Here is a 26,436-nt window from a genome sequence, read left to right as displayed (position 1 = left end):
TAATAGGTAAGATACGTGCCTCAATTTTACTTCTCATGGGCCCTTTGCTGTTGCCTCAAGCTAGAATAAGCATAACTCTTCCATATGGCAGTTTCTTAAAATGTTAAGGAAAAGATGTCATGTCTGCTCTGATGTTATTATTTTCTGGCCTAACCAGGCCCAGATCCTTGAATGTCTTTTCAGATGATGTGATTTTTCAGCCTTTCGTGCGGCCTCATCGACTATCCTTATTGTCCTCCTCTTAAAAGTCCATCTGAAAATGTAGTGTCCAGAACAAACACATTACTCCGTTCACGAACTGAATAGTTCAAAGTAAAAAGAGAAAAATTACTTGATCCAGGCATAATTCTAGTGCCAGCTAAGATTACATTTGCTCTCTTGGCAACTACATCCCTCAGTAGGTTCAGACGGGTATTTAATTCAAAGTCAGACCATTCTGAGAGCCCTGACACACACACATATACCTCCCGTAAGCCTGCTGTCTTTAGTCTATCCTTTTACAGCTAATTTTTTAAACCCAAGTTCAAGTACCAGACTTTTTAATTTGCTCTATTAACTTTAATAGTGAGCACTCTCCCATCAGTCCAATCTGCTGGGCTATACGTAATTCTGATTCTCTCATCTGGCACACTAGCTGTCCTTCTCAGTTTTATGATACCCTCAAATTTTATGAACTTCCTTTTAGCCCTGACACTAAAAGACATACAAGTCCAATACCAGATTTTATGGAAAGTAAAACACAAATCTGCATCGTATGTACTTATATATTGATTAGTTAATTTAGTCCTTGTCCAATCCTGCGGAATGGGTATGTGCAGCCCCATTTTAAAGGTGAGGAAACTCAGAAGGGCTGACTAACTTGCTCAAGGCCATGCAGCTATGAGGAGCTGAAATTAAAAAAATGTCTTTGATTTCACAATTGTACGCCTGTTTCTCTACATTTCCAGTCTTCCAGTTGACAAGGATGCATTATACTTGGATTGCTATGGCTTGGCTGTGTCCCCACCCAAATCTCATCTTCAACTGTAGTTCTCATAATCCCCACGAGTCACGGGAGGGAGTCGGTAGGAGGTAATTAAATCGTGGAGTAGTTACCGCCATGCTACTGTGAGTGAGTTCTCATGAGATCTGATGGCTTTATAAGGGGCTTTGCTCACTTTTGCTCGGCACTTCTTGCTGCCACCATGCGAAGCGGGACATGTTACTTTCCCCTTCTGCCATGATTGTAAGGTTTGTGAGGCCTCCCCAGCCATGCTGAACTGTGAGTCAATTAAACCTCTTAACTTTATAAATTGTCCAGTCTCGGGGCAGCTCTTTATTAGCAGCGTGAGAACAGACTATACACATTGTTCCACTAGCTATGCATATACAAAGGCAAATTGACAGAAATGTTAAAAAGACTAAATGAATGTTCAGACAGAATGCTAACTCACTCCTCACTTACAAATGAGGTTACATATTACGGAATCATGCATGTGAGTATAGGACAAAACAGAGTTAAGCTGCAGTCGCCAAAATCTTTCAGTTAGAATCTACTGGCTGGAGACCATTGCACTGGGGACAAACGTTTAAATTCATTTTACAGCTGTCATTGGGTCTACATTCTTTACAAATGTGTATCTAATATCAAAAACCCCAGGCTGCCTTAAGGCAGGCTGCAAGTATAGTAAAGCTCCTGGAGAGGTGATTCATAATAGCCAGTAGGAGCTATGGGTGTGTTACATTCACACCAGAGACACACGTGGGCATGCTCTACAACTTGGTGTGCTTTTTCTGCAAATTCTGAAATGAGAAGTGCTTCCAAAAAGACTGTTTATGTACATACTTGAAGTAACAAAACAGCAACATGGCTGGCAGACCCCTCTCTCAAACCAGCAACAAAGGAGTTTAAGTCTCAGTCATCTCGTGTATAACTTGTTTCTATTAAAATAACCAAGTCTATTTTTTTTCTTTGTTTCCTTAAGATAGAAACACTATCCCTCTGTATGTGGAGAAAATAATTTTATACTTCGAATCATTCCCCTCTAAAATTACCTTTCTTTACTAATATAAAAACAAGCACATTTTATTTACAATGACACGTATTTTTTTTCCCAAAAATAAAAGGTCAAGGATGATTCAAATTCATCTTTTTTTTCCAGTATATTAATTTTACTCCTATTAGAGCACTAAAATAATAGGATGAGCAAGAGTGTGGAGAGATGAAAATAATCCGTCTGTTAAAAGCTAAAAGTAATTTCTGTTCACAAAAGATAAAATGTGGAATACCCAAAATTTGGTCCAAAGGAAGAAAATTTCCAGTTTTAAATGTTCTAGAAGTAGCTTTAAACATGTCCGTTTTGCTTTTATCTGTTTTTCGAACCCAGCTTTGACCAAAACGTAGGTGTTTTTCATTTAAAAGTTTCTTATATCATGGTTCATATATAACTGACAATAAAGACAGGCTAAACAAAATAAAGACCTAAAGTATTTTCTCCATGCTTGTTGGAGTTTAACTGGACAGAGGAATTAATAATAAGCTTCCAGATATCTCCTACATTCACGTGATCTCAAGAGAGTATTATCTGATTAGGATTGTAATCTAAAAATTCATCCAGAAGGTTATAAGTACTGAACTTATATATAAATAAAACTCAGTTAATTTTAAATACAATTATAATATGACTAAGATTGTACACCTATATGTTACTATATTTATTTATTTATTTTTTTTGTTTTTTTTTTTTTGGAGACGGAGTCTCGCTCTGTAGCCCAGGCTGGAGTGCAGTGGCCGGATCTCAGCTCACTGCAAGCTCTGCCTCCTGGGTTTACGCCATTCTCCTGCCTCAGCCTCCGGAGTAGCTGGGACTACAGGCGCCCGCCACCTCGCCCGGCTAGTTTTTTTGTATTTGTTTTAGTAGAGACGGGGTTTCACCGTGTTAGCCAGGATGGTCTCGATCTCCTGACCTCGTGATCTACCCGTCTCGGCCTCCCAAAGTGCTAGGATTACAGGCTTGAGCCACCGCGCCCGGCCTGTTACTATATTTAAAATTCAGGAAATTGAATGGAATACACAAATATTCACGTATTTTTAAATTTATGGGTCCTAACAGGTGTATATATTTATGGGTACATGAGAAATTTTGATATAGGCATATAATGCTTAATAATCACATCAGGATAAATGGGGTATCCATCACCTCAATCATTTATCCTTTTTTTGTGTTACAAACATTCCAATTATACTTTAGTTATTTAAAAGTGTTCAATAAATTATTGTTGACTATAGTCACCCTGTTGCTATCTAATACTAGATCTTATTCATTCTATGTAACTATTTTTTTTTTTTTTGTACCCATTAACCTTCCCCACTCTCCCCACAGCCACCCTACTACCCTTCCCAGTCTCTGGTTACCATCATTCTACTTTCCATCTCCTCACATCATATTTTTGTCTTAGTATATTTGTAATTTTATGAGAAACAGTTCTCTTTGTTAATCCATCTTATGTTTGTATGCTCAGTCCAGAAAATAATAAAGTTTGTAGACATTGTGTTTGCATATTAAAAATTAATTAAGCAACTTGGACAACCTGAACAACAGACTGTAAATGTACAATTGTAGCATGTAACACAAGTCATTTGTGTATTTATAACATCTAAGGATAAGTAGGTGTCACAGGGTTAAGTAAATCAATATTTACCTTGTGTTTTCACTGGATCTGATATTTGACTTGGATCACTAATTCCATATGCATTAGCTGCCCTCACAAGGAAAAGGTAAATTGCATTAGGTTTGAGTCCTTTAATGGCAAATGTTTCTGTTTTCACATTCTCTGCTACGGTCTGCCAGCTGCTACCAGATGCATGGCTAAGGACAGACACACAGGTTAGAACATGCGTATTTAATGGCGAATCAAAAAAGAACAACTAGGAAGCATCTCCTTCACTCTACCTGAAGGCTTCTATAATATAAGATGTTGGAGTTGCTCCTGAATTCAAATTTGGTTGCCATGATAATGTTACTGTATTTCTGCTGACATCTGTAACTTCCGGTTTTGAAGGGGCACTAGGGATTAAATTTGGGTCAGTGGGTCTTGGAGGCTGAACTGGAACTCCAAATTCTAAAAAATGGGAAAAAAGGCCAAAATAAAAGATGTTTACACATACACAGGTAAGCATATAAATACAGATAACATATTCATACATCTACTCAGGGAACAGGACATTTACTTCATTAATATCCCAGTAAGTAAACAACTGCATTTTAAGCTTCACTTTAAGGGAAATATACCATTTAATTTACCTTGGACTTCAATGTAGGCACTCCATGTTGCTTCACCACTGGGGGTTGATGCAATGCAGGTGTACCGACCAGTATCACCCAGCTGAGAAGGCAGACAAAAAATAAATATTTGGAAAAATCAAGAACTCACTGGGCTGGAAAAGCAATTACAGGTTTGTATGTGATCCATGAATATGGATAACTGCATTAAAATTCAGTAACCAGAAACTTCCCCTTAATTGAATATATTTTTATTGAATGTGAGGGAAAATATTACATCAATATAGAAAAAAAGAGATTTTATATGATTGTTCTAATGGTAGAATAAGAAATATTTAATTGCATTAGCATATATTATCATCAGTCTCAGGGACAGTAATTCCTAAGGCATACAACTCTTCAAATTAAAAGCATTAATATTTATTGCTAAAATATATCTTCATGTTTAATAAGTCATATAATAAGGCTGATAAAGCTTAACCAATGGCTATTCTTGCCTTCATATTTTATCAGTTATACCTATATGGATATATGAGATCAACAGAAAAAGGATGGGAATCACAGAATTTTTTCTTAAAAGATTGACTTTCCCGGGTTTTAAAACCTGTAACTTAAGGCAGTGTAAGAAGTACAAAGCCAAACTCGAGTTGGAATGAACACTCTCGCTCCCCTTTAAAAACTGACTGCGGTGGCTCAAGCCTGTAATCCCAGCACTTTGGGAGGCCGAGACGGGCGGATCATGAGGTCAGGAGATCGAGACCCTCCTGGCTAACACGGTGAAACCCCATCTCTACTAAAAATATAAAAACTAGCCGGGCGAGGTGGCGGCGCCTGTAGTCCCAGCTACTCGGGAGGCTGAGGCAGGAGAATGGCGTAAACCCGGGAGGCGGAGCTTGCAGTGAGCTGAGATCCGGCCACTGCACTCCAGTCCGGGCGACAGCGCGAGACTCCGCCTCAAAAAAAAAAAAAAAAAAAAAAAACTGACTGACAGAGAGCAAACAGGTCACATGTTCAATTGTGAAATCAGCAGCAGCAGAATAAACCCATCTACTTCTGCTCAAGCTAATAACTGTCTTCAAGTAACATCTGATAAAGAAAGAATGTTGTCATCTTGCTCTGGCAATTGCAATAACCAAGTCACAAAGTAGCACAACATATTAACCGTTGTGGCACTTAAAGTGAACTGTGATGCTGATCCCGTACTCCAAAGGAACCACCCACACTAGGAAATCAAGCAACAGAAAAGTTATGTTTATTGCTGTCAGGACCATTCTTTCATACGCCTCAGGAGCTGGTCTGATCTTGACCTAAAAAAAGAAGAAAAATCAAAACAATAAAGTCCTGAAAGAGCAGGCATGGGATGTGAAAGTAAATCCTTAAATGATTCCTACAAACCTGTGGGTTTTCCATCATTTAGCATTCTGATTTGAATTGTACACTCGGTGTGTACATTACTTTATGGCTTTTGTTGCATATATAGTTTTGCCATCGCAAAATGATGAAACACATACTTACAATAGAACAACTATCGAAGTCTAGTTGCACATAAAATGATACAGGGAAATATCTTAAAAGATGCCTTATGGAAGGACTACATCATACCACTACTTTGAAGACATTTATTCTCTCACAAAACCTCATCTAGTTTCCTCGGTAGGTTCTCAGAAATCCTTTCTTTTTCTTCTCCTCCATATAACCTTAAATTACCTGCTATGGACTAAATTATGAGTTAAATCATCTCAAACATAGACAATGAAATATCTGAAAAAAATAAAACATCAAATTAAACATATATTACTCCTCTTCATTTAACATTTCATTCACTGCAAAGTTTGAAATTTCAATGCCAGTTGTTGGAGGCAGAAACAACGTGAAACAGAACAAGGAAGCCCAGGGGCCATTCCAAGGCACCTTAGCATAGCGGATCTGCAGCGCTCCACTCTCCAGCTGTTTGATTCGAGAGTCTTGGGTTGAAACGAGGACTCCATCCTTTCTCCACAGAATTGTGGGCACTGGACTGCCTGTGGCCACACAGCTGAGGACTAAAGTGCCATCCACAGCTACAGTCTGATTCCCGGGACCTTGTCGAATAACCGGCGGAGGCCGATCTGCAATCACTGCCAGAAGAAACAACAGGAAATAGATTTCTGCAACTGGAAGCAATTTTCTAATCGTCCAAGCAACAGCAGTTGCTCTAGGCTTTGAAACAAACTAAAGATAATTAAACAAGTAATTAAAGTAGGAGACATGCATTATTCAAAATGCATTTATAGGATACACTGATTCAGAATATTAAAAGGAGATACAATGTGCTACGTTCGAATGACCGGCCACTCAGTGAGCTGGCTGCATTGTCAAGAGGCCTATGTAAAGAGCTCAGGAATTCGGAGTGTGGATGCTGAAGTAGGTACAGAGTTGTGATAATGGTATACTGTACTTTTTAAACTTAAAAATATGAAAAAACACAACATAACAAAAAAATAAACCATTCCTCTCAAGGAAACATATGAGAGAAATTTTAATAAATGAAGCAAAGCCAAACGAACATTTCCTAACTGTTTTTACAACAGAAAAAAAGAAACATGATACCATATCAGCATGTTTAACAATTTTGGATCCAAAAAACTGCATTGGATTTTCATAATTTAATAAATCAGTATGATTGAGTTCCCTGGTCTTTTTATCTTGTAATTCTTTCTATTACAATATACATGGGAGAAAATTACTCAATTGTAATGAATTCAAAGAAACTGGAAAATTGCCCAAATACATTGTTGGTTGGCTGATCCAAAGAGACAAGTCAAAATGATGTTCTAACTTGGCAAATACCATGCTTCTCTATGGGTTTAATAGGCTTGGGAATGTGCCTCTGCTAACTCCGTTACCTTAGATAATAGTTATAATGTACTATGGAAAATAATGAGAGGCAATTTTATTATGTGTAAATACAATTATCCCTATGATTACATGAAAAAAGTCTAAAATCTAAAACCTTTATCTGGCATGAAGTCCTTTGTAGGGGAAAACACAGAACAACTGTGTTGGAACTAGAATAAATCCTACACCGAAGAGGCGTTCCCATCCCCTGATTTAGGCAATTTACATGAAACTACGGTTTGTTTGTTTTTTTTTAAGGACTTAAAAACTAAATTTCAGAAATTTTCTTTAATTAATCAACTTGAAAATTCTGGATGTTAATGAAAAATTTTTTAAAGACACGAATGTACAAAGAAAGATTCTAAGTTGCCTGGTTAAAGAAAACTGGTTGCCAGAGTAACTAAATTTTGGAGGCAATAATTTTCAAAGCTGGATCTGTCATGTTCGAAGTTTAATGCATCAAAGATTTCCACAAGCTGAAGTCACAACTTCAATTTGTTCCTCATTTGTCATGCAATAAATATTAGTTTTGTGCATGCAAACTAAAGAAAAAGAAAAGAAAAGATAAACAGGAAAGCAATGGAGTGCATTTCCACTCTAATCTTCCAATTCTCTTCTATGTCTTGTTTACTAGGGTGAAGTTTGCAATACCAGGGAGTGAATTAGAAGGCTAGAGTTTGAAACTTGGCTGGAGTATTCTTTACAACTGATTATAATTAAGTCTAATAGAAGGATGGTTTAAATTTGATAGTCTTACCATATTTAGAAACAATCCAGTATCTGGGAATATATTCAGTGTTCTTTATCCTTACAGTTCTTTGATATTTGTATTTTATTTCGTGTCATCCACGCCTGCCCATTCCATCCCAACCCACTTATTGATGTCATTGTTTCTATATAATTTACAATACAATGCACACTTAACAAAAATAAAGCAATAAAAGAAAAGGATCAGCTCTAGCATCTGCCATATGTCTTTGGGCAAGTTCCTTAGATTCTCTGAGTCTCAGTTTTGTATTGTTTTAAATCCACAAACTAAGCATAATAATATGTTTTTCTAAATAGCTCAGGAAGGGCATTGTTATGCATAGTTACATGGAACAGATAAGCGAGTGCTTGGCTAACTGCAAAAGGCTGACATATATATGTACTGTAGTATCGCTAGTGTCCTCTTTGGTAAAACAACAACAACAAACTATGATGTAAATCAGAGATGAAAGATTTGTGTAGGCACTGGGGCTCACGCCTGTAATCCAGCACTTTGGGTGGCGAAGGAAGGTGGATTGCTTCAGCCTAGGAGTTCAAAACCAGTCTGGGTAACATGGCAAAACCCCATCTCCTCACACAGAAGAAATTAACCAGCCATGGTGGCATGCACCTGTAGTCCCAGCAACTTGAGAGACTGAGGTGGGAGGATCACCCGCGCCCAGGAGGTTTAAACTGCAGTGGTGGGCTTTGATCCGGCCACTGCACTCCAGCCTGGGTGACAGAGTGAGACCCTGTCTCAAAAAAAAAAAAAAAAAAAAAAAGAAGAGAAATGTTTAGAGTACATAAAAGCCATCTGATGTTTTCAGGTAGAGAAACTCAAGTTTTTGATGTCATGAAGTAGAATAAAATACTCGTAAACTGTTTACGCTTACAGACACGAAAGAATGTGTTGCATTTATGAGTCAAACCTTAATTTACAATGAGACAAACCTCATATTCAGGTCTAGGATCTTCTACTAGAATTATCAGATTGAATTATCCAGAAGTAAAATAGGAAGTGTTTAAGAATCAGCAATGTTTAACAAAGGATTAAATGCAATGACTTTGGAGTCAGAAAATGTTAGTGCCATACAATGGAAATGTTCCATATCTACTCTCTCCAATATATTAGCCAATAGCTCCAAGTAGCTAGAGTAATTGAGGAACTGGATATACAATTTTATTTCATTTTAAGTAATTTAAATTCAAATTTAAATAGCCCCATATGGTAAGTAGCTACCTTATCGGAGATGTAAACATGTTAGTTCTGCTACTTATCATTGTAATCTGGGTACACATCTTCACATTCACTGCCTCAGATTCCTCACTGGTAAAATATGGTTAGATCTGAAATTGTTCATATGTGAAAAGTTGCTAGTATAGTGCCTGGCCCTATGTAAGCTTATCCTATAACTTGTTATTAGTCACGGTAGCTCATTATTGTCAGTATAAAAATAATAGTGGCAGAGGTAGTGATGGTATAAGCAGTGTAACCGGTACAACAGGTGGTGTAAACTTGCTGCAATATTTATATATTATAAAATATATAAAATAAAATATATTATATAATACATAAGTTATATATAATATATAATATATATTATATATATATTTTACAGCAGGGTTATACAAGTTTATAAAAGTTTAGTTATCTTTTCCCCACATTTAATGAAAGACTTCAAAATCCCTCCAAAATAAGGGTATATAATCAGATTATAGTAATTTGTCACCTCAAAGTAATGATCATGAAGTCTATGGCAAATCACTTTTCTAAATAAAACATAACACTCTATGCACTATGTATCTATGAATTTTGTGAGATGAATACAAATGACTTTAAATTTTATACATTATGTAGTAATCATTAACTTTGTTTTCTTACATTCTAACATTATAATAAAGAGAAGAAAGATGTTCAGTTAAATAGAACACATGAATTTGTATGTTTCTGAGTCAAATGCTATTAGAAATAGGCCACAGCTACAGTCAACACAACATTTTCAAGGCAGCTGCCACTTCCGTGCTTCATGTTTTATTCTGCCTTTGTCTTTGCTCTGTTTGCAAACAGTAAAGAAGGTCAAGAAGCTAAAGACAAACAGTATCCCCAAAGTACTCTGCCTACTAGCCATCCTCTGGACTTGCTAATGTATAAATATTGCTATTTCCAGCACTGGCCATAATTCTAGTTTTACCCATGAAGAATGAGACCGCAGTGTTAAGTTGTTTTCACAATATCAATAAGCTCCAAAATAAAGCAAACAAAACTTTAAAAACAGTGTAAAAACAGCAAACACAGAATCACCTTAAAACCCCCCGAGTGTGCAGGGTGAAACAGAACACTTACTGTTGAACTGGCTAGGAGGCATGAATTCCAAATTCACAGATATTTAGAGATTTTGTTTTTTATAGCTTAATAAAAGGTCTACCCATGATCTAGTCTCACAAATATAAGCAATTTGTGATAATGCCATGCCAGTTGGCACATAAAAACCTTTGCTTTAAATTGTAAAAACTGGTGATATTTGAGACTACTTTAGCACAGCTTTCTAAAATCTTTTTTAATGTATACCTATATATAAGTTGCTTTACAAAGTTGCAATTATTAATGTATGTGCCATTCTATGTTCTAATGTCTCTATATATTGGTTATAGCAGTCATTATCAAATTCACTCTACGGCTTTCACCATCATTATTTAATGGTTGTAATGTACTTAAGACATTATAAAAATATTTTATGTCATTCTAGCTTATTGGAGCCAGTACATGTATAATATGTATTATCTACAGGGGTAAGAGTTTGAGTTTTGAGCGAGACAATCCCAGTGTTGAATTCTCACTTAACCAAAAGCTAGTTGTTCTTCCTTTTTTCTTTGTTTCATCCACTCATTAAAAAAAAAATCTACTGAGCATTTGCCACATGAGAGATCTTGGTTGGATACCAGCAAGCATTGGACTAGAGAGACACAGGTCCTGCCTTCATAGAATTTCATGTCTTATGAAGAACACAGGAAAATAAACGGAACACAAAAAAGTATAGGATGCAATCTATGTATGTATTGCAGGGGCTGGAGGATAGAACCTGAATTTGAAGAGTTAGGGAATGCTTCTTGAAGGAAATGAAGTTTCACGTTGGTGGAAACAACGTGCAGAAGACTTAAGATGGAGAAGCACAGGCAAGCACAATGATTAGGGCACGTGAGCAACACAGTATTCAGAACTGAACCTGCAGTGAGGGCAGATAACGAATGGTACAGCCATTAAGGAATATACACTTATCCTGAGAACACTAGAAAAGAAAATAATGAAAGTGATGTTTTAACAAATTCCTCCAGAACTTCTTGAAATTCAAAGACATCTACAAAAGTCCTAGCCAACACTGCATCTGGTGGTAAAATATTAAATTATTTCCCCCTGATGTTAGAATCAAGAAAAATATATCCATTATTGCCAATTCTGCTCACGATATTGGAGATCAGAGGCAATGTAGGACAAGTAAAAGAAATAAAAGGTGTAAATATTGAAAGAAAGACGTAAAACTTTTTATGTGCACCTGACACATTTTGTACATAAAAATTTCAAAATAATCTACCTACAAACTATTAAAAATGAGTGAATTTAGCAAAGTTGCTGGACACAAGGTTAATATAAAAAAGTCAATTGTACATTCAAGCACTTGCCTCATACAATTCAACAATAAAATTATATTATTATAACTTTATTCCTATATATTAAAGATAATATATATGATTTTTGATGTGACTGTGTATATATTTTTGATATGACTGCATGTGTATACATATATAAATATATATATTCATCAAAATCATGAAACACCTTAAAATATCTGCAAAGCCTTTACTCTTGAAACTCCAAACCATTGCTGAGAGAAATTAAAGACCTAAATAATTGAGAGATATTTGTAGGATATATACTGATTCCCTGAATTGACTCAGATTAAGATGTTAATTCTTAAGTTATTCAACAATTTAAATAAAATCAAAATTATTCAGATTTTTTGTTTGCTTAGGGAGTGGGTGTGTACATGTGCTTTTCACAAGTTTATTTTAAAATTTGTAAGAAAATGTTGATGATCTTCAATAGCAAACCCAAAACAAGAAAAGAAAGGTGGAGACTTTTACTACCAGTTTTTAAGACTTAGAATAAAGCTACAATAATGAACAGCATATGGGCTGGGCGTGGTGGCTCATACCTGTAATCCTAGCATTTTGGGTGGCATCAAATAGAATAAATAGACCAGAAATAGGCCTACAAATCTATGTTTATTGGAACTGTGACAAGATGCCACTGCAATTCAGTGGAGGAATGATAGTCTTTCCAGTAAGTTATGCCGGAATTATCAGTTTTCATATGGGGGAAATGAAAAGAATTTTGACTTTGAACTCATACCATATACAAAAATTAACTCAAGATAGATCAAAAATTTGCATCTCAAAGGTGTAAATAATAAAACTTCTAGAAGAAGACATAGAATAATATTTTCATGGCCTCAAAGTAGGAAAGAACAGTAAAAGCACTAATCATAAAAAAATTGGTTTTCAGCAAAATTAATTACTTACTCCCTAAAACCATCATTAGAGAATGACCAGGAAGAAATATTTCCTATATATATAGAGAGAGAGAATAAAACATATTTATGTGTATTTTTTTCTTCTTCTTTCATCTTCTTCTTCTCAAATTATCACTACTGTCCATCTTACAGTTTGGAGATTTTGTTCAGCACTGTGTCTTTATAATAGGTTTGGCATTAATCGAGCGTGTTTAGGGGAGTTGACAGAATAAAATCACATTAAAGAAAACTTGTTCATTATTGTAAGTAGTGAGCTATTAGATTTTGGACTTATGACCTAAAAATTCATCTCATATCCCAAATTATAGAGGAAAGAGAAGAGATGGCAATTTACACTAAGATATTACAAAATTTTTTTTGTTTTCCAAAACATAGATATATTCCTATATGCAGCCATTTAGTACAAACTTCTCCTTAGATAATTGCTATGTTTTTATGAATCTGACTGAATGCTACGAATTTATCATACATTTAGGTTAAAATAAGAATAATTTTGAATTTATTGTATCCACACTCACTTAGGTTTTACACTAAAATAGCCATAAAAAGGTATAAAGTTGGGAATAAATGTATCTACGGGCACCCTCTTTGGATCCTAAGCCAAACTTGGACATCTTGAAATAAAATGTGTTACACGTTTTACCATCTGTAACTTCCAAATACGCCTTTGTGATGATGCTTCCCGCAACATTTAACGTCTGGCAGATGTAATAACCAACATCAGATCGCTGGACACTAGTAATTGTGAGGTCACCAGTCTGCGAGACTGAAAACCGGCTGGATGACTGTGGTGGCTGATACGAGAAGAGTAGATTCTAGAACCCAGAAATTGGGATGAAGGAAAATAAAAATAGGTTGTTAGGTTCCAGTATTTTGGCATTTATACATTTACATTTAAAAACATACATATAAAAGTATACGTACACATATGCATATTTATCTCTATACATACACATGCAAAAATAAGCTAAATATGCTTCATGCTTCCATCACATGCCCACATATATACACGTCCATGCACGTAAATATCTACATATGTACACATACACACATACAATGTTTAATAATCTAACCTCGTATAAGGTCATTTGAAAATTTAAGTAACTCTCAAGATTGATATATATGTTTCTATCTGTTTTTAAGCAATACTAGCTATGTAAGAATAGTAACTATCATTATAGTAAAAAATGTTGACCTATTTAGCAAAACGAAGAAAGTCTTGCTTCACCTATATATGACTACTAGGATTATTAATCCTAAAACCTTTACTATATTCAAGAATTAAAATGTAAACAAATTCTGACAAATTAAAATCAAGGATACGATACCATTTTGGCACCACAATAAGCATTTCTGTTAGCTATCCATTGTAAAAGTTCAGTAACCTGTACCAAACTTTTAACACATATCTTGTTTTTCTTGTTAATTGGTGAGAATATCTGTTACGGATTTTCTAAAATTCATATGTTGAATTTAATTAAAAGATCATGCTTTTAGAGTTAGTGTATATGCCACATGAAATAACAGATCATGTTATTGAATTTCATGAAATAAAAAATAGTAACATTTTCCCTACCACAACAAAATTAATTCTTTTAAAAAGTTTTGGTGCCTTTTAATATACATTATTTTATAAAGGTTTAACTACTATTCCATGGATATATGTCCAATGACAACATTTTAGGGAAAAGTGAGTTGGAATATTGAACAAAACCTAAATTATTTGGAAATTTGATCCAATGTTTAAATAGCTTAAATGAATCATCAAAATATTACTCCTTTAAGAAGACATTCCAGTGGATTTACTATTACTGCTCCAAAGATTCCTTCTAAAATGCACTAAAATTCTTCCTGCCCTATTGAAATATTTCATTCTTTCTTGTCTATAATTTGATTTCAGCAAATTTAGTTCTTTGAGGCCAAATGGAATGTGTTAGAACCTACCAAGTTACTAGAATTCAAATAAGGGCCTATATACCATAATCAAATCAATATTTGGCTACCAAAGTGAAAGAAAAGGTGAACTTGATAGCATTCCCTACCAGATATTAAATGCAGTCAGTAAATGACTCATTTTTTATAAGAACACATTAGAAGCAAGACCATGAAACAAACACCCATGATTGATTTAAGCAAAATAAAACAAAGGTCAGGAATAAGTGTTAAAAATGAATGAGAATTGTTTATTTATACATATCAGAAACAAGTAGAGGGAAACGTTCTGCTTTATCTACTTATTTTCTGAGACAGTGTCTCGCTCTTTCACCCAGGCTGGAGTGCAGTGACGCAATCGCAGCTCACTGCAGTCTCTACCTCAGGGACTCCGGTGATCCTCCTGCCCCAGCCTCCAGAGGAGCTGGGACTAGAAACACTCACCACCATGCCCCACTAGTTGTTTATTTTTAATGTTTTGTAGAGATGAGGGCTCACTATATTGCCTAGGCTAGTCTCAAACTCCTGAGGCCAAGTGAGCCTCCTGCCTGAGCCTCCCAAAGTGCTGAGATTACAAGCATGAGTCACTGTGCCCAGTCACGTTTTCGTTTTACTGAAGAAGGCTAATCATTAAGAGATGAGACAAAAAGATATTTTAAACTCTTCTAAGATTTCCTGTTTATTAAACTGAAGTCCAATAATGAACTTAAGAGTTTAAAAGAGTATAAATTTCTGTATTTCAGTTTCCATACATATACAAAATTGAAGTTCATAAAAGAGAGTTAGATTTTATAGCAAATGTTGACTGCATGTGATAGTTTTCAACACATTTGAATATAACAAATTATATTTAACACATCATCTCTGTTAAAGATAATTTCATATAGGTTAATGATTCAGAAGGCAGTTCAGACTCCTGAAGCTTTCAGAGGAATCACTGAATAATTATCATCTGTTTTAAATGTACATAAATCTCTTTTAATATATAATTCCAGAGACCTGAATAATACAAATAATAATTAATTGGATAACATTGAGAAAAAAGTGTTTTTCTTTTTAATGTGGCCGAGCTACAAATAAAGGTAAACTTTATATACTACCTTGTGTACCAAAACTAGGCAGAGAAAATTGCTTTCAGAATTCAAGCAGTAAAGAAAATGTTGTCTTCCTTCTCATTGCTCAAATGTCCTGGGCACTCAAAGACTTCCCAGTTCTCTTAACGTGACAGCTGCACGACTAAGTAATATGTGGGTTTCTCTTCTCATACGTCGTGGCAGCCATCTGTGCTGACTTAAAACAAATGAGGAAAAGGGTGTACCTGACTCCCCTCTCTCCTCCAAAAAATAGCTGGTTGAGGATTCCCAGTGGCTTCACACTGAAAAGTGACAGTCCGTCCCAAGGCAACAACCTGGTCACGGGGTTTCACGACAAAATGTGGAGGTTCTAAAGGAGATGAAACAAATTACACTGAATTAAAAGCACGTAGTTATTGTCCTAATTGAGACAATCACTTCTATTCTAAGTGCTGCTGTTATTTTATACAGCATGTTATGTAAAACAGTAATGATATACCAATTCTTGTCCTTAATTTGAAACTAAAATGTTAAGTTCATGGTTAGAGAATGAAACCGAGTTGTTATATGAAGTTTTTTATTACCTGACCTTCTAAGACTAACCCACACGTTGAAAAGAATTCTAAAGCTACAATTTGACCCTATACATTCTAAGTATACCTGAATTTTTTATGAATAAATATTATCTTTTCTCCTTTAGAGCTGCTTAAAGGTGAATGAGTTTTAATCATATACACAAGGATCTCCTGATGCAGGAAGGTCTTAAAATTACTTTAACTCAAAATCTCCTGAAATGCTACCATGCAAATTATAACCATTTAAAATCTTCAGTCCAATTATTTGAATAGAAATGAATTTAAAGCAAGAGTGGAGTGAAATGCCTCTTTCATTTACATAGGCAAGGGCATGTTCAAACAGAATATATATGGAAATGAGGGCAAATTTGAAACATCTGCTCATCCTGACATTATACATACTGCCAGCTTTGTCCAAACTGTTTGATTTAGACCGATTTAAATGGCTACTTTATCCAGCAGTAAATAGCGTCAGAAAATTGTGTCAATTACATTGAATACAATGGTAGCTGAAAATGTTAGGTGTGCTGATGGAGTCACTTCTGGAAAAAAAAAAAGGTATTTGTTTTTGGGCTGAGCTTTGGGCTTGGAAAAATGTGCACAGAATGTAAATCTTTTTACCTACTGTTTACACTTTTCAAATCCATTTCTTATCAGCTGTCTGAAACACCTAATTATTCTCCTCTCTTGTCTCAGTTTCAACTGAAGTGCACAAATGCTTCAAGTGACATTTAATAGTTTCTGCAGGACAGGGTTTGTCTGCTCTACTTTTTAAGACTTTTACACTATTTCTAACCCTCTCTTTAAAAGTATGTTGAGTTACTTAAATCAATCACTTAGGGAAACTCCTTAATGTGAATATGAATCAAATTATATTCACATTATGTTCACAAATGTCAGCAGTCTGCTCACAAGAGTATAATTTCTTTGCTAATGAAGGTCAGTATTGGAAAAGATACTTTTCTTTGACTTACAATTTCTTGGTCAGTTGCATCTAATATACAGATATATGTAAAATATATTTTAATATATATAAAATGTATAAAGTTATAGATTTTATAAATTTATAAATTTTAATAAAATAGCTGAAATGTCCCTAAATCTGGGTATTTGAATTTACAGGTCATAAAGAAATGTTAAAAGCTACTTAATATGCATATTAAAAACATGTATATATTTCAAATATAAAGCCCCTTTAAAAAAAAAGTACATGTAAAATGACTTGATGATTGCATGGTGGCAAAATTGAAGAAAGTAATTAGAACTCCTAGCTTCTATATTAGTGTTCCTTTTTCTATACTCTTTTTTTTTTTTAAATTGAGGTTTAGTAGAAATTATAACATTTGACTAGAAAATTATAGGAGACCTGAAAAATCAGGTCAAAGGCTTTCAAACGTCCTCTAACTTATAGGGAAGAAAATACAAAGTTAGGAAACATAGTTTAAGTTCAATTTGGTAACACTGAAGTTCTAGCTTATAATTTTTTTAAAACTGTGATTGTAATTGAATGGCTTACTCATGAATTTAGCAAACACTATCATTACCCAGGTATAATAATAGGCAAGTGCATCACTGCTCAGGGATTTTCCTCCAGCACAAATCCATACAGGAGCATTCTATTCCTTAATCAAGGGCTGGAATAATTGATGTCAAAATCAGACCAAGAAATTGAAAGGATTGACTGGATAATAAACTAAATTCAGACTGGAGTTTGGTTTGCTCCAGCAAAAGAAATCCAAGTGATTAATTAGATGAGGGGGAGAATATGACTTTCCAATATGCAAGGAATTTGGGTAGGAAAATATAAATGTTCAAACCACTTAGTTAAGTAAAAAACTTCGGGTGGTCTCTTTCCTAAATCTCAGAAGCATGTTTAAGAATGTGTGCCAGAATCTGTTTGTTTTATAAAATGCCAGTTCTCCTCAAACCTCAAAGACTTACTTGAGAACAAGGAATACGAACCCTTATGCTAACTACATTCATCCTGAAGCAATCCTTCCACACAGGATATTTGCCTGGAAACAAATTTACTGTATTTTGTAGGCATATTCTGAAGCCAACATCAACAGTGACATCAGCCACAAGATATGTCTTAGAAACATAACTTTTAAAACCCCTCTGCTACATGCGTTTTTAAGTATCAGTTGTAGTAGATGCATCTCTAAGAAAAAGAATGTAATGACCTAAATATGCTTCTACCTCTCAATCTGTCATTGCTATCCGTCTATTTAGAGTGAGAAGGTCATTCATTAAACGTGCCCACTTAATGTTTATGATGAAAGTTTGGAATGTTTTTTGAAAGCTACAATTTTAATTTAAATTTGCCGTAATCAAAAATACGTAATCATGTTACCAAGATCATTTATGTCCAGGGATGAAAATTTGGAAAATTAGACACAAGGGAAGAAGAGAAAACCTACCCATCTCGTACATCGGCCACAGAAGAGAAAACCTACCCATCTCATACATCTGCCACAGAAATTGGGTCATACTAATAAAAAATCATTTTAAGGACTGTTTAATAAACAATAAGCAAATTACCTTTAATTACTGAACCAATCTCAGCTGTTTTAAATTTAGATTATTTCTAATTTTCACTGTTAAAAATAATGGTAATGTTAACATCCTTCTGACAAGTATAATCAAAATTAGTTGCTAGCTGTAGAGTTACAAGGTCTGAAAATATGCAAAGATCCAGGATGTATTAACAAGTATAGCTAAACCATGCTCAGGAATGTTTTGAATCAGCTAATACTTTCACTAACAGTCTACAAATAGCTTTTTCTCCCAACCTCACAAACATCGAGCATTAACATCTTTGCCAAACTAACAACAGATTATCCTCCTAATTAACAATTTTCGATTCGAAATGTTAAACATTTTTCTTCACACTACCTTGTCATTGGTATCTGATTTGTTGTGGATATTGTGCTCATGAACTCAGATTTTCTTTCTGATTTCTAAGAACTGTTGATAGGCTACAATTTCAGCCATTTCTCCTATATGTTGCAAATATATTTTCCCATTTTATTAATAGTCTTTCTAGTCTATTTAGGTATTTTTGTTATTGTATCAATAAAATTATACAATATAGATTATATAAGACATAATAAATTATATAAATATTCAACTTAATTATCATCCTGTGCTTTTATATCTTCATTATTTTATGTTTATATCTCATCCTTTACATGTATTTTTGTAAGGTATCACATAAAAACCTATTTTTTCAAATCCAGATATTACATTATTATTGAACAATCCATCCTATCTGTACTAATATGAAAAGTCACTTTTATAATATTATTGGAATTTTTGTTTTTTTCTTTTTCTGAGGCAGGGTCTCACTGTGTTGCCCAGGCTGGAGTGCAGTGGTGCCATCTAGGCTCACTGCAACCTCTGCCTCCCAGGTTCAAGCGATTCTCCTGCCTCAGCCTCCCAGGTAGCTGGGATTACAGGCATGCACCGCCATGCCTAATTTTTGTATTTTTTGGTAGAGACAGGGTTCTGCAATGTTGGACATGTTGCTCTTGAACTCTTGGCCTCAAATGATTCAACCACCTCAGCCTCCCAAAGTGCTGGGATTACAGGCGTGAGCCACCATGTCAGACCTATTGTAACTTTTTAACTTAAAAACAGTGAGAGAGTCTTTAGGGTCAAAGTTATTCTCCAGCATACTCTTTTGCATATTCATGTAAAATTATCTAAAAATTGCTTTCTAGTGACCTTATAAAATGATTGGACCTTCCTCCAAGGTAAGCACTTAGAAACTTGGTGGCTCATTTATTTATATGGGGAGAAATGTTTATCAAAGTACATTTTGATAAACTTTGGACACATTTTGGGATTATTTCCTACACAAAATGAAATGATTCTGACACACAGAAATGAAAACGAGTGCAAACAGTCCTAAGTGCAAGGCGATTACTCACCAACAGGACTTTTAATGACTGTTATAGAGCAATAGTTATAAAAACTCAGATAGACATATGTGAATTCACAAATATATTTTGAACCAAAAGAACCTAAATCATTCTCTGCATGTATTTTTGTTTAATCTTACGATATATAAATTGGAACAGTACTTAACCAAGATACAATCCTATCACTTATTTCGGGAGAGAAGAAATAAAAGGATGCAGATCACACAACATTTAATTTAATAAGATATAAAGTTAGCAACCCCATTACCTTCACTCTTTGTCACAGTTACCCATATTCCTGCAGACTTTACTCTGTGCAGTCTGTCTTTGTGGCCAATGGCAAGTGAAACATGGAAGCTGATTGGTTGAAGGACATGGAAGGGTATGGATGGAAAGGGGAAGAGAAGTTCCAGTCACAGTGACACGGTGATTAGAAGATGGCCAATAAAATGTCAACTTACCAGACCCAACTAAAACAAAACAAAAAAAGAAAACATGGAATAAATAAAAATAAGGAAACATAAAATGAAACAGAAAAGTAATAAGATTTGACTTAACAATGATTCTTCTTTTAAGATAAAGAACATGTTAACATTTGAATATATGGCTCACACTGTCCATGAATGAATATTTGTTAGCATTTTAGGTATAACCATGAATAACTTAAGAAAAATAGAAATGAAGCTTAAATTCTCTACTATGATTAAATGGCAGAGCTACAATGGAGGAGAGCTATAAAATTATAAAACATTTAAAAATAACTTTACATGTTGCTACCAGATGACAGGTTAGAGAACTAATATGTAATGGGTTTAAAAACATTATAAATCTTAGCTGCTAAAACTACACAGAAACCAAAAATTGAGCATTTTAGAAAAAAGAACGTTACATCCCACAACTCATAATCAGTTCAATTTTTAAAAGGTGTATCCTGCCAACAATATTCTATGAAACTGAAATCCATGCTTCTCATACTCAAATAAGCATGAGTCACCCTGAGAGCTGGTTAAGATACAGATTATGATTCTAAAGATTAGGGGTGTGACCAGAGATTTTGCATTTCTAACAAGCATCCAAGTTTTGCTGGCCTATGACCATAAATTGAATAGCAAGCCTTTAAAAAGGTGTTGCATTTAAATTCTTGCATATTTTTTAACTGCGATAGTGCATAGAAAAAAGTGAATAAATTATGAGAACTAAGAAAACTTTATAATCTTATCTATAAATCATAATTACATTTTCTGTTTTTAATGTTGAAACATTAGGCATCTTAATAGAGAAAGCTCAAATAATATATATTTAAAATACTGGAAATGGTTATTTTATTTCTATTTTATAAGCTAATATAATTACTGTCATGTCAAATGCAGAACTTTTTCATAATAGTCCCAGTAGAAATCTACAATATATTTTACTCAAATAAATAACTTCCATAGCTTTCAGCAAATCAAAATTAATTAGACCTGATACATAGTCCTATAGTTTAAATAAATGCTAAAGAATGTTGTTGTTAAGTGGTACAGTTATAAAACAAAAGATAAAATTTCTCTTGCATACTTTTGTACCATACACAAAATTTAAAGGCAATTTAGAAACGTTTTTAATTCACACATTCCCTTCAACAGGAGTAAAATAATGTCTTTATTTTTCATTACAGAGAAAAAAAAACTAAGCATAATTTTTCACTCACTCAAGTTAGAAAAGTTAAAAAGAAACTTTCTCATTTACACAGGGTTAATGTTTATTATAGCATCTCCAGTTATGCCGCCCAGACTCAAAAACACAGAATGGATAGAACATGGTTCCATTTCTTGACACTTTACAGATGATGTGTTTTAAATGACAGTAAGAAATATTTAGGCACTACAAAAGAGAGGACCTGACAAACTGTAACAACAGAATTTTGCTTTGAGATAACAAAAAGTTACAGGATTATCTTTTGGATTAATCTGTGAAAATAAATTTGATCCCATTAGACTGAAGCAGTTAAAATAAATCCTTAAAGTCAGAAAAGTAGAGAAATGATTCCTAAATGTTTTCATGTACTTTCAGCAATTTAAAATTCCTAAAACATTTCAAAAATGTATGTTAAAAACAACAAAAAAATTATTGGAAATTACCTAATTTAAAATTTTTAAAGCGCCCTTTTCTTGCTTGTAGTTTGTACTAGCAGTCAACCCACAGGAGTAGAATCCTTTTATTAATTAAAATCCAATGGATTTAAGAACTTTAGACTAATGTAATTTGCATATCACATCAATGACAGATGATAATTGAAAAATATTTTAGGCTGGGCACGGTGGCTCATGCCTGTAATCCCAGCACTTTGGGAGGCCGAGGCAGGCGCATCACGAGGTCGGGAGATTGAGACGATCTTGGCTAACACAGTGAAACCCCATCTCTACTAAAATTACAAAAAATTAGTTGGGCGTGGTGGCACACACCTGTAGTCCCAGCTACTTGGGAGGCTGAGGCAGGGGAATCGCTTGAACCGGGGGGAGGTGGAGGTTGCAGTGAGCCAAGATTACACCACTGCACTCCAGCCTGGGGGACAAAGCAAGACTCTGTCTAAAAAAAAAAAAAAAAAAAGAAAAGAAAAGAAAAAAAGAAAAACATTTTATAGCCTATTAAGGATCTTAAAAGTTATCTAATAACATAATGTAACATAGAAGCTTCTAAAACATCAGAGGTTTTGGAGAGGAGTCTATCTTGAATGGTCATTAAGTTTTTAACAACTCTGATTATCAAGAAATGAATCCTCTTACCTAAAGGAAAGACTGTCTGTTCAGAATTTAACCCCCCTTTCATTTGTTCTACCTTCAATAAACAAATAGAAGTCACTAATATGGACTATATAAAATCCTTTCACTCTCTTGAAAAAAATTACCATCCCTAACTTTCTCTGCTAAAGAATAAATTATAGGAATTTATTTAAGTTTTCCCCATATTTCTCCTTTCTCTACATTTCTCCAAAGGTCAGGTAAAAGGATTTCCTTTCCATACAGAGAATATGGTCCTTTCTATGAAACAGGCAGATTTTAATTATTGTCCTATTGGACATGGCACAAAGAATCAGAAAAAAAAAAAAAAAAAAAAAAGCAGAGTAACTTGGAACCTGTTCATTCATTATCTTCTAACATTCAACATTTATGGGAGGCTGCACTCCAACCCTTCTCATAGCCTTTCTCAACTTCATTCCTTTCTGCTTTTAAGGTTGCAGGCACCTGTATCCCAAGTCCCTTTCCTTGCTAAGAGAGGGGAAAAGCCTGTCCGTTTCTGTCTCTAATAAAACTATAAAATGTGGGCACTGAAAGTGACCTTAGAACTTACAGTCCCATCTTATTTTGCATGAGAAAACAGAAAACCTAAATTGTTAAAGAACATTCTCAAAGTCACAGGCGGTTCACCATAGACTGGCTTCTAGGCCTCCTGACAATATCCAACTCTCTGTACAAATTTTCTTACTGGTCAATCAGTTACTGGTGAAGAATATGCAATAGGATACAAAGTACATTTGATTTTAGAAGAATATGCAATAGGATACAAAATACGTTTGATTTTAGAAGAATACGCAATAGGATACAAAATAGGTTTGATTTTACATTTAAACTGCCACAAATAGTTGTTTAACTTAAAATCATTACTACCAAAATCATTACTACATGCATATACATAAACTAGTCTTAAAGAATTCTTCATGATGGTAAAAATATTTTAAGAATATTCAGCTAGAGTTTTAAAAAGACCTGGAAACTAACAGGTAATAACACAGACTTAATGCTGCTTGAAAAATTTATTTTTGCAATTAAAAAGTACTGCAATCATTTTTAAGGGTAAATCAATTTTAATTATTTCATCACTTGAAATCTTTATATGTTGAACAAAATATCCATCTTTTTTGAAACATCAAAACAGTATATTTTGACAAGAATCCCCCCTTTGTCTCTGTCACACACACACACACACACAGTCACTACCATTTAGAATAAAATACTTTCTTCCTTTATGAATGTGATATCATAGTGTTCTAAATTATTTATTTGTTTTGAAATCTTTTGTATACTAAGAATATACATTCCTCAGACAGTAATCTTTAGGTATAAATAAAATAAGAAGAGAGAAAGGAAGTCAAAGAAAGGAAGGAAGGAAATAAAGGAAAGATGGAGGGAGGGAGGGAGGCAGGGAGGGAGGAAGGGAAGGAGGAAGAAGATTCCTCTTTTACCTTCTATGTGCTTGTTACATTCAGGAGACAGGTGTATGAGTCAGAAAGATGATAAATGTTTGGAAAAACATTATACAGAGTTTGGAGGAAAAGACCTTTTTCATCTAAGGAAAATAAGTTAGTTGAATAGATACTTAAGAAGTCTTCAGATTATGTCTAATAAGTATGGGGACCAGCCAATTTTTATAACTACCAAGGCCAGAAGAAAAGATGATAATGGGCCTAAATAATATCATGAACAATGTAAAGAAAGTCTAGAAACGAAGCAGTTAACAGAAAAGGTCACTGAAGCATGAATTGGTTGCCAACTATGATGTCTCTAGAGGTCTTTTAAAATAGGATTTATTTCCATTAGGCCACAACAGTTTAGATATAACCGTGTCTGGCAGAGGAACAGAGAAATTGAATCTTAAGTGCTTTCTGTGCTATGATTTTAATTGTATGGACATTCAGAAACATTTAAACTTAAAACAATATAATGACAGAAGATTGCTACAGTATTTAGGCCTAAAATAACTTAAGTATTACAAACTCCTAGATTGACTCTATAGAATATGTTATTGTAAAGTGAATGTATCTACAATAGGACCAATCCTATTAGTAAATATCAGAGAACAGCTGCTTTTTTTATGGGCTAAAAATGAAATCATCTCAACTATGGAATTCTTCTGCTAATTCATAGATATAAGTTTTCACTGCTAGTAGCTAAATTCTAATGAATCCTTAAACTGAGGTGATTTTTCCCCCATTCTCATCTATAGTACTTTTTGAATGCAGAGCTCAGTTAACACATCTGATGCACTAGAATTGTAAACACCACATTCCAGAGAATATGAATGGAGTAAGGTAGTGAGTTAAATAATAACTTTTGGAAGAAACACATTTCTGTTCAAATACAAGAGACCAAATTCTCAAGTAGTAAAGCTATCCATATTTGAATTGACAAAATCCAGTCACTGGTATGTTGGAAAAATTATATACATAGATACTCATGAATGACAATATCTCTAACAATTAAAAACTCTCAGGATATTTTAATACTAGGTATGATTTCTTTTGGGGGAAAAGATTGAGTTTAACTTAAAAGCCTGTCATTATGTCTTTCAACTTTTAAGACATAAAAATAAAGAGATAAAGGAGGCCATTTTTAGAATATATTTAATGGATACATAAAATACTATGAACTTTTCACCTCCACTTAAATATCTCTCATTATTCTGTAGAACAATGGTTCTGGAGACAATTTTTGCTGTCACAACTGATGTGGGGAAGAAGGTGAAGGCAGAGAGCTACTAGCATTTAGTGGACAGAGGCCAATGATAGCGATAAACATCCTGCAAGGCCCAAGACAACCTCCCCAAAACAAAGAATGATGTAGCACAAAATGTCAACGGTGCCAGGATTCAGAAGCCCAGCTGTAGATGAGCTATTCAACTTAAAGCTTAGCAGAACACTCACATATATTTATTTCACCCCATATATACAAAGTACCTTGCACAATGCCTGACATATCACAGGTACTCAGAAAAGGTTAGTACTCTTGCTCTTATTCTTCCTTTCTAAAAATATTGTTACTTTCCCAAAAAGCCGTTAATACACGTTGGTAGTTACTTGTCTACTAAGGAATCCACAATTCAAATGCAAGTACACAGCAATCTATGACAATGTGCACGTCACCCAACACATATCTTAGGACTTTTTTGATGGTAATATTCCCTAGGTCCACTTAGCCAGAAACCTACATCTTTCCTGTCTTTCCTCCTGGAAATACACAATCAACCACAAATTCCACAGTGTTTATACTATAACCATTTATCCAACCCATCTACCTCCTTCTATCTTTATTGCCACCATTCTGGCCCAAGCTATCCAACAGCACTCACCTGAACTACTATTTTGGTCTTTTCCAGTCCAATCTTATGATGTAGCCAGAGGGATTAAAACAAAATAAAAGGCCAGGGGCAGTGGCTCATATGCTTAACACTGTAATCCTAACACTTTGGGAGGCTGAGGCGGGTGGATCACTTTGAGGTCAGGAGTTCGAAACCAGTCTGGCCAACATGGGGAAACCCCATCTCTACCAAAAATACAAAAAAAAAAAAAAAAAAAAAAAAAATTAGCCAGGCGTGGTGGTGGGTGCCTGTAAGTCCAGCTACTTGGGAGGCTGAGGTAGGAGAATTGCTTGAACCCGGGAGGCAGAGGTTGCAGTGAGTCGAGATTATGCCACTGTGCTCCA

General features: G+C 34.6%; 1 protein-coding gene across 5 annotated transcripts in view; it reads right to left on the bottom strand.

Moving 5' to 3' along the window:
• The window catches only part of ROBO1 (roundabout guidance receptor 1), a 420,921-nt gene that overhangs the window by 72,658 nt on the left and 321,827 nt on the right, over positions 1–26,436 (bottom strand). For all 5 annotated transcript variants that reach the window (XM_033211602.1, XM_033211603.1, XM_033211606.1 and 2 more), the window contains exons 7-13: positions 20,440–20,448; positions 15,726–15,850; positions 13,119–13,290; positions 6,174–6,379; positions 4,284–4,365; positions 3,933–4,101; positions 3,682–3,848 (exon numbers count right to left, since the gene is read on the bottom strand). In XM_033211602.1, coding sequence (XP_033067493.1) covers positions 3,682–3,848; positions 3,933–4,101; positions 4,284–4,365; positions 6,174–6,379; positions 13,119–13,290; positions 15,726–15,850; positions 20,440–20,448 — 930 coding nt within the window. The remainder of the gene's footprint in view (positions 1–3,681; positions 3,849–3,932; positions 4,102–4,283; positions 4,366–6,173; positions 6,380–13,118; positions 13,291–15,725; positions 15,851–20,439; positions 20,449–26,436) is intronic.

The sequence above is a fragment of the Trachypithecus francoisi genome, unplaced genomic scaffold (assembly GCF_009764315.1).
Source record: "Trachypithecus francoisi isolate TF-2019V2 unplaced genomic scaffold, Tfra_2.0 Lachesis_group0, whole genome shotgun sequence".
NCBI classification, from domain to species: domain Eukaryota; kingdom Metazoa; phylum Chordata; class Mammalia; order Primates; family Cercopithecidae; genus Trachypithecus; species Trachypithecus francoisi.
This window is presented reverse-complemented; position numbering and strand designations above follow the sequence as displayed.